Source organism: Pseudorca crassidens, chromosome 19 (assembly GCF_039906515.1).
Source record: "Pseudorca crassidens isolate mPseCra1 chromosome 19, mPseCra1.hap1, whole genome shotgun sequence".
Taxonomy (NCBI): Eukaryota; Metazoa; Chordata; class Mammalia; order Artiodactyla; family Delphinidae; genus Pseudorca; species Pseudorca crassidens.
In genome coordinates this window covers 10,581,623-10,597,106 of record NC_090314.1, presented here as the reverse complement: position 1 = coordinate 10,597,106, position 15,484 = coordinate 10,581,623, and the positions used below count along the sequence as shown (strand labels likewise).

The 15,484-nt window shown below is 48.9% G+C and overlaps 1 protein-coding gene across 1 annotated transcript in view; it reads right to left on the bottom strand.

Annotated features, from left to right (window-relative positions):
• PIK3R5 (phosphoinositide-3-kinase regulatory subunit 5) overlaps positions 1–15,484 on the bottom strand; it is a 73,448-nt gene that overhangs the window by 24,890 nt on the left and 33,074 nt on the right. The window contains exons 2-4 of the mRNA XM_067714198.1: positions 4,368–4,483; positions 2,550–2,650; positions 76–144 (exon numbers count right to left, since the gene is read on the bottom strand). Of these exons, the coding sequence (XP_067570299.1) occupies positions 76–144; positions 2,550–2,650; positions 4,368–4,470 (273 nt within the window). The 5' untranslated portion in view covers positions 4,471–4,483. The remainder of the gene's footprint in view (positions 1–75; positions 145–2,549; positions 2,651–4,367; positions 4,484–15,484) is intronic.

The window sequence follows — 15,484 nt, the reverse complement described above, 5'->3', positions numbered from 1 at the left end:
GGCTCTGCCCCCTCCATGGAGGCTGTTCTCCCTCTCCTCCCCAACCTCCCGCAGCCTGGCCCAGTCGGAACTTACACAGAGGACAGTGGAGTAGAAGAGCAGAGCCAGGGGGGCGAGGAGGTCATAGGTGCCCTTCTCTTGGACCTGTGAGGGGGACAGGAGGGGGGCAGGCTCATCACAGGTGGACAACCAAGCACTGCTCTCTTCTCTATTTCTTTCTTTTCTTTTTCTTTTTTTTTTAAGTGAAAAGTAATGTAATCACAAGACAAACATTTAGAAAATAGAAGTAAAAAAAAAAAAAACCCACGATATCCCCCTTCCAAACTCAGCCACAACTAATATTTCAGTGTACTTCTCCTTACACCATTTTTCTCTGCGTAGTTTCCTCTGCAAAGTTGTATATTTTTACTCTTCATGTCTTTTACGTACAATATTATAAATGGATTTCTGTTTTGCTACATCATCTCTAAGACCATATTTCCCCCCCTCCTAGTTATACATTTATCTATTATTTGTATTGTAAATATGTTTTCCGGTTTGTTGTTGGTCTTGGAATTTTCCGGATTTTTTTAATGTACATAAATTACAAGTGTTAGCTTTTTCCTTTATGGATTTTCACTTTTGCATGCAAGGTTCAAGTAAATATTCATATATGGTTTTTGTTCTTTTCTTGGAAGCTTCATTTTCTTAAATTTAAACCTTTAGTCCACCTAGAGTTCTGTATAATACGAATTTGGAATTTCACTCCATATTTTTGGAAACGTTTAATCAATTTTCCCTAAACCATTTAATAAATTTTAACGATGCAATTTGTTTTGGCGGCTCTGCAGGCTTGCAGGAGCTTAGTTCCCCAACCAGGGACAGAACCCGGGCCCCAGCAGTGAAAGTGCTGAGTCCTAACCACTAGACCACCAGGGAATTCCCCGCAATTTTTTAATATATTAAATTTTGTTTCTACCCTTGGATACTATCCATCATTTTTATTACCTATACAATACTCCCTCTGGTAGATCTCCATAATTTATTAGCTTTAGACACTTGAGATTATCTTCTTGCATTTTAAGTACCTGTGCAGTGAAAATCTTTGTGTACACTCCTTTTTCTATAATTTGGATTATTTACCTTGGATAGAGCTCAAGAAGTGGAATGAGTGGATACAAGACTGTAAACGTATTTACGATCTTCGAAATGTATCGCCAAATTGCTTTCCAAAAGAATTTTGCCATTTATCATACTGTGTACGTATGAAAATGCCATCTCACTCCACCCTTCCCTGCAGTGGTTATTCTAATGTTTTTGCGAATTTGCTAGGCAAAAGCTGTGTCATTATGGTTTTCATTTACATTTCTTTTACTATAACTGAAGCAACATTTTCCATATTGCTTAAAAGTTCTATTTATTCTTTTGTGAATCATCTCTTTGATAAAGCTCACCCACCACACCACAAACAAGCACGTATAGACACAAGTTAGAATTCTTTGGTTAAAATACTAGCGGTCTCCCAACCCATTCTGGAATTCATGGGTGTTGAAGAAGCAGAGAAAGCCCCACCACCTCTGCTGTGCCTGGTGACGGCAGCAGGATCAAACAGAATTCTCCTTCACGGTCCTTAATAGACCATGTGTCCCGTACACTTGCTGCTTGGCCCCTTCTATAAAACCCTCCCCTGTTGCTATACAGTAGTTGTTCCTTTATATTTGGGTTTATAAGGTAAGCACTTCAGAGGTGCTTTAGCTCTTCTGAGTTGGTCTCCTTGTGATCAGTGTATAAAAGCACCAGGTAAGTGCTGGCGCCAGAACTGAAACCTTGGGTGTCTTGATAAACCAAGACTTTTTTCTTAGAGGTAAAGGGACAGCTGAGAAAGACGTGCGTTTTCCAACTCAGTCATGTATTTAAAAATAAAGATAAAACATCTTTAGGGACTCGTGCCTGTTCTGGAACCCCAGCCCAAATCAAGTTTGTTTTCTTGTTGTTGTTTTTTAATTTCTTTTGGCCACGCGGCATGTGGGAGCTTAGTTCCCTGACCAGCGATTGAACCCGTGCCCCCGGCAGTGGAAGTGCAGAGTCCTGACCACTGGACGGCCTGGGAAGTCCCCCAGATCTGCTTTCAACACGCTCTTCTTCTGAGTCATAAAGGCCTGTTTACTGAACTGTTAGAGGAGGTCTCGGTTTACCTCTCCAATCAGTTTTCTCTTTTGCATCTTTGTTTTCTCTTTGCATCTGCGTCTTTGGGGGGAAAGGAATTCGGAAGCGCGTCCTCCCTCCCTTGTAGTAGACACCTTGACTTACAAGCAATGTCTGTCTTAAAAAGCAGCTTAAACTGGGGACCCTGGCTCACCCAGCACATGTTCATAGCAAAAGGACCACGCCCCTTCCTGAGGCCTTCAATCCACAAACACCATCGAAGCAGAGAACTCAGGCTGCCAGTGCTTCCACCAAGCTCCCCTGGTGGTCCAGGCACCCCAGAACTGCCATTCTGTGGGGACCTATTTCTCGACTCTATGAGACTGATCCCAGCGCTGCCCTTCAAACCCAGGCCGAGCCCTCACCTCGCGGGTTTTCTGCAGGATCTGCTCCAGGAGGATAAGGAAGTGGCCTGGATCCCTGCTGACCAGCTCCTGCAGGCTCCAGCAGTTGAGACACAGCCCAGCTGCAAAGGGAGGGAGAGGCCAGGGGTCAGTTGTGGGTTGGAGGGAAGTGGCAATTCCTGGGGCTGCACTGGGGCATTCCCTTCTGAAGTAAGAGTCTCAGGAAATTCTGGATCAACACACCCGACCCTATGAAGCCCCATCAAGATAATGATAAGTTTCTTCTTCCTGCATAGACAGGAGGCTCGAGAGCCACAGAGAGGGGCTGGGATCTCCCTCAGAAGCCAAGGACTGGCCACGACTCTGCTCCCTGTGCCTCTGGAGAGCACCAGCTTTCCCACATCCTCCGAGATGCAGGGAAGGGGCACAGAAGCAGAGATCGCCACCCCAGGACACAAGGCTGAGTCTGCAACAGCCACGGGACCTCCCGGAACTGCTGGGCAGTGGAGCCCGGGAATTTTGAAAGCTATGAGGAGCACTTTGTCACTCTGTAACTTCCCCAGACTTTCTTATTTTGTCAATCTCTGCTTCCCTGCAGTCAGCATGGGTAAACTCCCCCCAAATTAAAGGGGCAGTCACGGAGGTCTGTGGTCTGTGTGTGTGTGTGTGTGTGTGTGATGGGGAATGAGAACAGTGGGGGTGGAAGTGGCCCCCTCATGTGCACGAGCTCCTTCTGAGCTGCTGCAGGCCCCAAGCAATGTGTTCATATGGTCACGGGTTTTAGTAAAATTTGCTATAGTCAGATATTTTTGTATTCTTTGACTTGATGGCCCCTCAATTCTAGAAGTCTCCTTAAAACCTGGGTAGGAGGCCAGAAGGAAGAAAACTGTCATTTAGTGACCACCTACTATGTGCCTCTAAGGCGCCAGGCCTTTCACACATCACCTCCATCACCTCCCATCCCCCCCTCGGGAAGGTGGTTCCTGCTGTTATTATTCTCATTTTACAGGCAAGGCAGGTGAGTCCTGAGAGGCTAAGGGACTTGCACAAGTTCCTACAGCCAGTGAGAGACAGTTTTAAGTCAGATCCGCTTAATTCCAGTGGCCAGGAAAGCCTCTGAGGGGAGGTGACATTTGAGTTGAGACCTGAATGAGAAGGAGCTAGCTCTGCGTCGTGCTGAGGGAAGAATTCCAGGCAGCAAGTGCAAAGGTCCTGAGGTAGGAAGGAACCAGTTATGTTCAAGGAGCATGGGTATCTACCTCGTGGGGTAGTTAGGGAGGCAAGTGAGGCGCGGAAAATCTTTTTGAGCATAAGGAGTTACTCAGTTAATCTCTAGCCTTGGAGACAACTGCCCCAGCCTGCAGATACCCCTGTTTCTCAGTCCTGGGGATCGTGGAACATGGAGGCCTCCTATCCCCTGAAGTTCTGCGGAGATTCTCCTTTGTTCTATGGGGAAGAGGAGGATGGGGCTGTGGAGAAAACGAGATAACCAGGAAAACAGAAGAATTCTGGGGAGAACTGTCTAGAGATACCCAGCTGCTCTTCCGAAATCAGCAGTGTGGCATTTTTAAGCTGGTCCAGTGCCTTCTTCAGGGAGCTAAGCTTCTAGCCCACGAGGAGGATGAGGAAGGCTGCCTGGGGGAAAGGAGAAACTGCCACCCACCGGGGGCCACTCTCCATCAGCTGCTGTGCTGAGCACCTGCCCAGGTGAGGTCCGCGGAGTCACCCACGCAGGGCTGGAACCAGAACCTGCCAGTTCCGTGCCTGAACCAGTGCTCACCACAGCCCCTGCAGCTCCCCCGGGCCCCAGATGCGCCTCCCCGGCTCCCTGGGACCTACCTGACCAGGAGGTGGAGCGGCGACTGAGGCTGAGCCCGTGCAAGCAGCGCTCCAGGGCGTGCTGGATGCGGTCCTCCGTGCACGTCGTGGCCCCTGGCTGCATCCTGAGTCATCGCCTGCATGGGGGACAGACGCTGGTCAGCCTGGAGAACCCCGGACTCGAGAAGCACATGGCCTAGCAGGGCAGCTGGCAGAGACAGCGGGCACTCACAGCCGGTGCCGTGAGCCAGCTGCCTCCGGGGCTGGACCGGCTCCTGGGCTCCTGGCGGTGCGGCTCAGAACAGCAGGACGGGGCACGCCTGTGGCCCACCAGCACAGGCTACGGGAAGTGAGGGGTGGCGGGGGGAGTGGAGAGGTGCGGCCCTCCCTCCCTCCCCGCCCCCACCCCCGGCAGGGGTGAGTGGCTGCAACAGCCCAGGGAGTGCCCGTGGCGTGACCAGACCCCCGTGCTGGGCAGGAGGACCTCAAAGGAAAAATCAGGATCACGTGGGGGACTTTCTCTGAATTTCCAGGCCTGCGTGCCCCACCCCTCAGGGATGGCCAGGGAGCCTGGTCACAGAGCTCCCCGCCAGTGCGCCGGGGGCTCTGATGCTCGGGACCGGCAGGGGCTGCCTTCACACATGCCACACCTCCACCCCGCCACATCCTCTGCTTGGGTGCCCAGGCCACAGGCCCCTGGTCCTTTTCTGCCCTCACCTCCACTTCGGCCATTTTTCTTTGCTGTCTCCGAGGCTTAGCAATGTTACCAGTTATTCAAAGACCTTGCTTGGCTTGGTCTTTCAAAGAACCCCCTTCTGGGAATTCCTCTGGGAACTCCCTGGCGGTCCAGTGGTTAGAGGACGCCACGCTCTCGCTGCCGAGGGCCCGGGTTCAATCCCTGACTGGGGAACTGAAATCCCAGAAGCCACGCGGCACAGCCAAAAAAAAAAAAAAAAAAGAACCCCCTTCTTTCCCCCGTCCTACTGAGGAGAGAGCCGGGGTGTTTAGCTCAGGCTGGAGGGCTGCTGTGGAGGAGATCTAAGAAGGGGTTTTAGCACCAGGTAGGGAACCATGCCAAGGGCCACATTCTGAAAGCCTCCAGCAGGGCCAGCCCAGCTTCACAGTGATGTGTCAGGGCTCCTGGGTCCCTCAGGAAGCTGTGACAGGTAGTGCAGTGCAGCAAATAATCCTGGCCTCTGGCATCAACAGACTTGGATTCAGATCTCAACTCTGGTATTTGCTAGCCATGCAAATGGGCAGTTTCTTTAAACTTTTCTGAACCTCAGTTGACTGATCTGTAAAATGGGTGTGACGATGGTACTAACCCCCCAGGGCTGTTGGGAAGATTAAATGCCACAGTGGATGTACTGAGCGAGCTTTCAAGACACGAAAGCTGGGACTTCCCTGGTGGCACAGTAGTTAAGAATCCGCCTGCCAATGCAGGGGACACGGATTCGAGTCCTGGTCCAGGAAGATCCCACATGCCGCGGAGCAGCTAAGCCCATGCGCCACAACTACTGAGCCTGCGCTCTAGAGCCTGTGAGCCACAACTACTGAAGCCCGTGCGCTTAGAGCCCGTGCTCCGCAACAAGAGAAGCCTCTGCAATCAGAAGCCCGCGCACTGCAACGAAAAGTAGCCCCCGCTCACCGCAACTAGAGAAAGCCCGCGCGCAGCAATGAGGACCCAACGCAGCCAAAAATAAATAAATTAAAAAAAAGAAAAGAAGACACGAAAGGTCTCCTGTTACAGTCTTTGCCACAAGCCCACTTTCCCTTGGGAATTTCACTGCGTTCACCCCGTCCAGGGAGACTCCCATGGCTGGCCGGTCAGGCCAGGTCATAGAAGGAAGTCGAGGAAGCAGTGGTCCAGCTCTGTGGAACAGGGGATGGACCAGGAAACCACAAGCAGAAGCACAGAGCTCAGAGCTGAGCCATGCAAACGACATGCAAAGAGCTAGGAAATCCTACCCCGGACCCAGTAGGCAAAACCTCCTACTTCCCCAGCCAGGGAGGAACCAGGCACCCAGAGAAACAGAAGCCCTTTGTGAGCTGCCCAGCATCACTTCACTTCGGTGATATCCCTGGGATGGCACGGGGGTGGGTACACGGAAAGCAGCACGCATGCGTTCATTCTTCCATGGATTTACTAACTCCTTACTACGTGCCGGGCACTAACGACACAGCAGTGAATGAAGCAGGCGTGCCCCGTGGTAGGAGACAGAGACAGGGGACGACCTAACAGACGAAGAAAGAGGTCACGGCAGAGGGGGATATACGCTGAGAAGAAAGTGATGGTGCTGGGAGGGGGCCAAGTGGGGGGCCCCCTCCAGGTCGTTGGGAGGTCAGGAGAGCCTCTCAGAAGGGACCTTTTAGCTGGATGAGGAGGCCAGGAGAGAAGTGAGGGGGAAGAATGTTCCAGAAAGAGGAGGCAGCAGGTGCAAAGGTCTGGGTGCAGGAATGGACCTGCCACGGGCTGAGACCTGGAGCACGGGGCCCAGGACAGACCAGCCCCCCAGGCCACCCACCCTTCTGCGGCTGAGGTGGCAGACTGAGATCAGAAACACTTTCACTGGTGAGTCAGGCCCATGGACCTTGGGTGTTTCCATTAGTGGCACCTGGATGTCCAAAGACATCCTTGGGCCCTTCTAGGGCAACTTTCGTGGTCACCTTAGGGCCTTTTGTGTGCCAACTCTTTGTGTGCAGTCCAGACAGGGGGTCTGTGGACCCTGAGCCACACCAGGCAGACATCAGGCCCCTCCTCCCCGGGTGTGCCGGTGCCCAGCATGGATGCGTGTCCCTGGGCATGAACACTCAGGATGCGGCCTCGTCCGTCTGCCTGCAGTGGACACCCAAGTGCAAGACACTCTTGAGCTCGGTCCTGTGCAGGCTCAGGGCCGACGGCACCCACTGGAGGAGCTAGAAGACCAGGCACCTTCAAAAGGATGAGTTTGGAGCGTGAGTGGCTGGCCCAGATGTCATCAGCAGGCCTTGGTCCCCACAGGTTGATTCATCCCCGATCAGCCCCCGGGGTGGTGCTCAGAGGAGGAGGTGAGACCCAGAGAGCCTAAGGGGCAACCCCGGGTCCGGGCGGGGCTGGGAGAATCAACGTCAGAAAAAATCGACGAGGATATAAAGCAGGACTTCCGAAATCCCAAATGGCAGGGAAGGTGCTCAATGACCCACCTGCTAAAGTGCTAAGAGTCACCGTGAGCTGTCAGGGCCGGGGGCCGGCGACCACGCTGGGGGGCTTGCCGGGAGGTACGGGTTCAGAACTGGTACAGCTGCCCACTCCGCAACCCCCGTCAATACAAGAGGACCGGGAAGAGAGGAGGGCTTGTCGACCATTCCAGAGGGTCCTCCTTTCTCTCCCCAAGGCCAAGGGCAGAGGAGCTTAAAAAGAATCCCTTATTCAGACGGGACACCTGCCAGGAGGGGATGCTGCCCTTTTGTTCTCAGCTCACTCTCTATCCAGCCAGCAAACCTACTTCTGGGCTACCTGGGAGCCGTGGGAGGGCTAAGAGGAGCGGAAGGCGCGGCTGGCAGGCTCCCTGCTGGGCAAGGCAAAGATGTGAGCGCCTTGCGGAAGGGTGGAGGTGGCGGTAGATACTTGGATGAAAAGCTAGACTTGAGCTGTTTTGTTGATTCTTCACCAGGAGGGCCCCCAGCTGGGTGAGGGAAACGTAGCAGTAAGAGGCTGAAGGTTGGACCACCTTTGGGGGAAGCTGGAGGGCGCGTGGGCACTCTGTGGCACAGAGAGGTTAAACAACTTGCCTAAGGTCACACAGCTAGGAGGCGGCAACGCAGGGAGTCTGGCTCTGCCTGTCGCTTGGCACAGTCAGATGCAGTTCCTGGGAGACAAGTAAAACTAATTCATGTTTCTACCCCAGCGAGTGCAGGCTCAATCAACCAACATTAATTAGGAGCCCTGCATTCCCAGTTGCCGGGAATCTTGAGCCTGCCATGTCTGTCTATGCCAGCTGTCCACTGCAGCCCTGCCTCCTCCAGAAAGAGGACCAGGGCCCACAGAAGCAACAATCTAGGCTGGACCAGGCGATGACCATGGTGGCTTGAGGGGCCCAGTCATTCTCTAGCTCAGAGCGAGGGCTGAACCCTGTGAACTAGGTTTAAAGATCCCTCTGCCCGGTCTCTGCTGCGACAGACAAGTTGGCTGTGTCACAAAGCAGGAATGAGTCACCCTGCCCTATTGTGTCGCAGTGTAACTGATACAAAGGCTAGATGCAAATGCACATCCTCAGACGATGTCACTTCTGCTGCAGCCCTCTCCTTAGAGCAGCGTCCTGGGGCCGCTGCGAGCAGCCTGTACGGGCTAAGGGCTGCTCCCCAGCACGCACCCCAAGGCCCGTGGCCCACGCATCTTCCCTTCTCTGGGCCCCGAGCAACATTCCCATCTCCTGGCCTCAGTGTCCTCTGCCGTTCATTGGAGACGATCAAGACCTTACCCTTGGGCACTGGGCAGAGTTCCCGGTGTGCCCCCGCCTCCCTGGCATCCTGAGGCCATCTAGAGCTTGCCCTGGGTCTTCAGAGAGGCTGGACTTGCCCAAGGCGCTGGGCCATGGGAGCCGAGGGATGGGAGCCTGGCCGGGGATCCTCAGCTGAGCTGTCCTGGGGGTAAAGCCCGCCCCCCGCGGCTCGCCACCTGGCCCGCTGGCACGCTCATTTCTGTTTGATGAGTCAGTCATCAGCCGCTTCTGTCAGCAGAACCCCCGTGGCTTTGGGGCGGAGATGAATGGGGAAGAGGTGGCACCCCTCCCTCCCCAAGGATGATGCCTTTTCTCAAAGCCTTGGTGGGCTGGTTTCCCCTGGCATCCCCCTCCCAACCCCCGTTGCCACCTTACTAAAAGGAGCTCAGAGTTGTGAAATTCCAGCTGCTGCCAGGAATGGGAATGCCCCCCCGCCACAGTGGGGTAGTGTTGAGACATTCCACAACGGGGCCTGCTGCCACCTCCAACTTCCTCCTCTGAGCCAGTAAGGATGAGTCCTTACTGGGGACCCTGAACAGGACAGTGAGTCCTGGAGCTGGAGGGGGAGGGGGTTGGGGGAAGGGGGTGCCCAAGGGCAGAGGGAGACCACCTCTTCACACGTTGACATGACCTGTGATGCAAGACAGGGGTCATCTCCCCTCCTGGGCAGGGCTAGTCAGAGGGGCAGGGCCTGCCTGGGTCCAGCTTCCTCATGCAGCCCCCCATGCAGCTGGGAAGAAAGCTTCTTTTCTTGGGGGACTTAGTGCAAAACGGTAGAACTGGAGGGTCCACATCTCCTAGGGACGGAAGTATGGGCCAGGGTCTGGCGGTACCCCACAATGCTTCCCTGGTGTTCTGGAATATTCCAGGCCCATGCTTTGAAGAATCAGTCCCACAGGTGGACGTAAGAGAAGCACTAAGGCGTGTGGTCCCGTGCTGACCCCGCTCGCCTCAGTCCTGGGTCACTCCTCCCTCTCCCCCTTCCTATCGTCCTCCCTTGTCGGTCACCACTCTCCTCCTCGTAAGGCAGAATCTCTTCTACAAACTAATTTTTGTTTCATTTTTGTTTTTTTTTTTGTGGTACGCGGGCCTCTCACTGTTGTGGCCTCTCCCATTGCGGAGCACAGGCCCCGGACGCGCAGGCTCAGCGGCCATGTCTCACCGGCCCAGCCGCTCCGCGGCATGTGGGATCTTCCCGGATGGGGGCACGAACCCGTGTCCCCTGCATTGGCAGGCGGACTCTCAACCACTGCGCCACCAGGGAAGCCCCATATATGGCTTTGACTGTTTAGAACCACAACGATATTTTACATACCCCAAATGAAATAAATCGACCAGGATATGGGGAGGCACGGGGGACAAAAATGGGAAACAAACAACAAATTGACCGTACTATAAATGATTAGCATGACCACACTGAAAGGAATGGGGAATACAGGAACCACCTTGAGTAACTCTGGAAAGTAGTATTTTCACTGGATACTGTAAGGCTAAAGACAAAAAGAACCACATACAAATACTGTATTCTAGTTACTAAATCTGTTTCTTATAGGGATGTGCGTTAAAAATCCTGCAACTAATTCATGTGTATGCTAGGACTGAACAAATAAGTAAACAGATCACAGATAATGAGAGCCAGTTTCTCACTGTTGGAGAAAGAAGTTACAGATAAGGAAAAGGGAGAAGTCTAGACTGAACCACCTTATGGTGTTGGACTGGCATTGGAGAAATCAGTATCGTCTCATGGTTTTTCATGCATATTCAGATAGATACATACAGAAGTGAAAAAAAGATGTGTGTGAGCTTGGATTAACACGCATACATATATTTTCTAGCTCTGTCTGCGGAGAGAGCCTAGAAACAACGACTTCCCAGTAACGATGAGCACACCTAGTGCCCAGACCCTCGTTTCTAAATACCATTCTCCAATCAAAGGAACCAGGGCTCCTTAGAGAAATGGCTGATTCTAGGACTGGGACAGGAAACACAGAAGTTAAACCTGAAGACCTGGAACATCTTGTAGAGTCAGAAAATAAGTCAGTACTTGAAAAAGGATGGGGAATGTCAAAAAGACATGGGAGCCAGCTTAAAGGAGCTTCCAATGGCCAAAGCCAGGACAATTTGAACAACTAAATAATGAAAGTGTTGGATTATAATTCACAGGATAAAATCAATACCCATGAGTCTACACTAATGTCATAAATAATAAACTAAAAAACATAAATGGAGGGGAAGGGACAGGTCTTCTTTACAAAAGAATTCCAATTAGTAAATGCGGGAGGAATGAGAGAAATACAAAATGACCATTAGACAAACACCACGGTAATAATTATTGCAGGCCAGATCCACCAGTGGATGCGAAAATCTGTGAGTGAAAATCTGAGCGAAAATGAGAGATTTCATGGTCTCAGAGTATTTCCCCCAAGAAACTGATCAATTACAAAAAAAAAAAAAAAGAAAACAATAACTTCACAGTGGAGAAATCCAGCACTGCCATAACTTCATGACCAAACTTAATAGCACCGATAATAAGACATATCAACATCACATATCCCCTGATATGCTGCACTGAAAGGGACATAACATCACTTCTGTGGGATTCTTGCCAAAAATTCCTAACCACACAATCTAATCATGAGAAATCATTCAAAACTGAATGGAGAGAAATTCTATAAAATAACTCACCAGTAACTCACTGAAGAGTCAAGGTCATAAAAAATAAGGCAAGACTGAGGAACTGTCACGGCCTGGAGGAGACTAAGATGACTCAGAAACTAAATGCAACGTGGGATCCTGGACTGGATTCTGGAACTGAAAGGGGAGGTTAGGGGGACACTGGCTAAAATTTAAATAAGGATTTGTACCAATGATCATTTCCTGGTTTGGATAACTGTACAATGTCATATAAATTGTAACATTAGGGGAAGCTTGGTGAAGGGTATATACCTGGATCTATATAACCCTTCATATAGTTACATAGCCTTATATACCCTTTCTGTATCTTTCCAGGTGGTTATCCAAAGTTTCACTGCCCTTCATGAACTTGATTTAATTGTTATTTAATGAAGAGTCACAGTTCCTAATTACGGCGGGTGGACCAGTACAGAGCTGGCTGCCTCAAAATCCCCTGACCCCATGTTCCTAACCTCGGGTTGAGAATCTCTGGGGCTTTTAGAGGGCCGCTGAGGGCTTTCTGGAAGAATGCTTGAACCGTATTTTCATTTTGATGGCAATCTGGGAAAAGTTCGCAGTTAATACATTCTGGAATATCTTGATAACACTATGACCAAATGTTACCATAAAATGTTGATGTATTTGCGTCTATCACCAATTTGGTGTCCCCTAAAAGGACAGGGCATGCCAGGTGTGTTCCTGGGGTCTGCGAGAGCTGAAGGTTGAGCAGAATGAGTTAATAAGTGGGAAAATGTTTAGAATAGCGTCTGGTACATAATAAGCACTCAATAAATGCTATCTATTAGCTATCTGGGTGCCTTCTTAATGTATACATTTCAACTCCAGGTGGCTTTGAGATCAGGCCAAGAAATAAAACACTCCCTGGATGACTCTGATGCATAGTAGCGTTTTCTATTTTACAAATACACTCACACCCAAATCCCCACCACACACATGCTAGACTATACACTAGACTATTAGACTAGGAAAGCACCTTAGAGACCATCTAGTGCAACTCTCCCATTCTACAGATAGGAAAATGGAGGCTCCAAGCAATGAAGGACTTGTTCAGATTAGAAAGTGGCAAATTTCATACGATCCAGCAATCCCTCTCCTGGGCATATATCCAGACAAAACCATAATTTGAAAAGATACATGCACCCAGATGTTCATAGCAGCACTATTTACAATAGCCAAGACATGGAAACAACCTAAATGTCCATCGATGGATGAATGAATAAAGAAGATGTGTATCTATACAATGGAATTTACTCAGTCATAAACAAGAATGAAGTCATGCTATTTGCAGCAACATGGATGGACCTAGAGATTATCATACTAAGTGAAGTAAGTCAGAAAGAGAAAGACAAATTATCATACGATATCACTTATATGTGGAATCTAAACAAATTCACAGGTATAGAGAATAGATTTGTGGTTGCCAAGGGGGAAGGTAGTGGGGGAGGGATGGATTGGGAGTTTGGAATCAACAGATGCAAACTAATATATATGGAATGGACAAGCAACAAGGTCCTACTGTAGAGCACAGGGAACTATATTCCATATCCTGTAATAAGCCATAATGGAAAGGAATATGAAAAACAATATATATATGCATAACTGAATCACTTTGTTATATAGCAGAAATCAGCACCACATTGTAAATCAACTATATTTCAATAAAATAAATTTTTTAAAAAGAAAGTGGCAAATCTATAACTGGAATCTGAGTCTAGAACCACAGGACAGTCACGGCACCCTCTGGCTTGGGTGAGAATCAGACACCACTGCCCGGAAGTGAGTGACCTCAGCTCCTTTCCTCAAGATTCAACACTTTTTCAAATTTCTTCCAGAGCTTTTGGGCTGTGTAGGTATTCAACTTCTTCACATGCCAACTTTGTAAATTTAGGTTTTCTGACAGTATCATTCATTTGAGTCAGATTTTTAAAATTCTTAGCGAGAATCTGGATCTAGAATTCCCATATAATTTTTTTAGATATTTATTTATTTTATTTATCTATTTTGGCTGTGCCGGGTCTTAGTTGTGGCACGCGGGATCTTTAGTTGCGGCATGTGGACTTCTTAGTTGCGGCATGCATGCGGGATCTAGTTCCCCGACCAGGGTTTGAAACCAGGCCCCCTGCATTGGGAGTGCGGAGTCTTACCCACTGGGCCACCAGGGAAGTCCCTAGAATTCCTATATACTTCTTGAAGTTATTTTTTAATCTGTGATTTTAGCCCCTCTCTTAATCTGAATGTTGTAACATTACATCTTCTTTTAAAATATTTGTATTTGTGTTAAATAATTTTATGCTGCATTACAATTCCTGAAATGATTATTTTTGAAATTTACAGTAAACATCGTAACTATGATAATAATAGTTTTTTCTGGACAGTGGTTTTAAGTTTCATTTATTTCACTGCTTGCTGTTTTGTACCATGTCATCCCTATTTAAGAGTTCTTTATTTTAATTCATTTCTTGCTCAGCCAGGGTATTTCGAGTAACTCCAAGAACAGTGTGAGGGTGAAGTACTTTCTGAGACTTTACGTGTCGTGTGTTATTCGTGGAGGCTCACTATGAATTACGGCTTTGCCAATTATAGATTTGGCATAATTCACCATTTTTCCACCCTCAAAATGTTTATAGAAAGCCAAAATAATCCACTGAAAAATGGCTCTCACAAAGAAGAGAATTAGGTAAGGTGGCTGGATAGAAATTAATATCATTCAGTCATATAGACGAAAACCAGAAATGGTGTTGGAAAAAAAAGACCCACATACATAACAACAAAAAGAATAAAAGAAGAGAAAATAACTTTTAAAATCTGCAGGATTTTAATGAAATAAAACTTTCGAGGGACACAAAGGAAGGCAGATAAATGGAAATGCACACCCTGTTGGTAGACAGGAAGATTCAATACCATAAAGAATTAATTCAAAATGAATCAGAGACCTAAACATAAAGAGCTTAACTACAGAACTCAGAAGAAAACAGGAGGAAAGCTTCATCCCATTAGATGTGTCAATGATTTCTTGGAAAAGACACCAAAGCACAGGCAACAGAAGAAAAAATAGAGAAACTTGACTACATCAAAATTTAAAACTGCATCGAAGGAAACAATCAAGAGAGTGAAAAGGCAACCTACGGAAAGGGAGAAAATATTTGCAGATCATATGTCTGACAAGGACGTAATATTCAGAATATATAAAGAACTCCTACAACTCAACAACAACGAAGAAACCCAATTAAAAAATAGTCAAAAGGCTTCCTTGGTGGCACAGTGGTGGAGAATCTGTCTGCGGGGACATGGGTTCAAGCCCTGGTCTGGGAAGATCCCACATGCCGCGGAGCAACTAAGCCCGTGCGCCACATCTACTGAGCCTGTGCTCTAGAGCCCGTGAGCCACAACCGCTGAAGCCCACGCACTTAGAGCCCATGCTCCACAACAAGAGGAGCCCCTGCAGTGAGAAACCCGCACACCACAATGAAGAGTAGCCTCACTCACCGCAACTAGAGAAAGCCTGCATGCAGCAACAAAGACCCAATGCAGCCAAAAATAAATAAACAAATAAATTTATTTTTTTAAAAAAAAGGTCAAAGTGGGACTTCCCTGGTGGTCCAGTGGCTAAGACTCCGCACCCCCGATGCTGGGGGCCCGGGTTTGATCCCTGGTCAGGGAACTAGATCCCGCACACCGCAACTAAAAGACCCTGCATGCCACAACTAAAGACCCCTCATGCCGCAACTAAAGAACCCGTGTGCTGCAACTAGGACCCACTGCAGGCAAATAAAAAAGAAAAATGGTCAAAGGACTTCAATAACCATTTCTCCACAAAGATATTTGGCCAATAAGCACATAAAAAGATGCTTAACAGCTCTAATCATTAGGGAAATGCACATCAAAACCACAGTGAGGTACCACTGCACACACATTAGCATGGTTATTATGAAAAACAAAATAAAACAGAAATAAGTGTTAGTG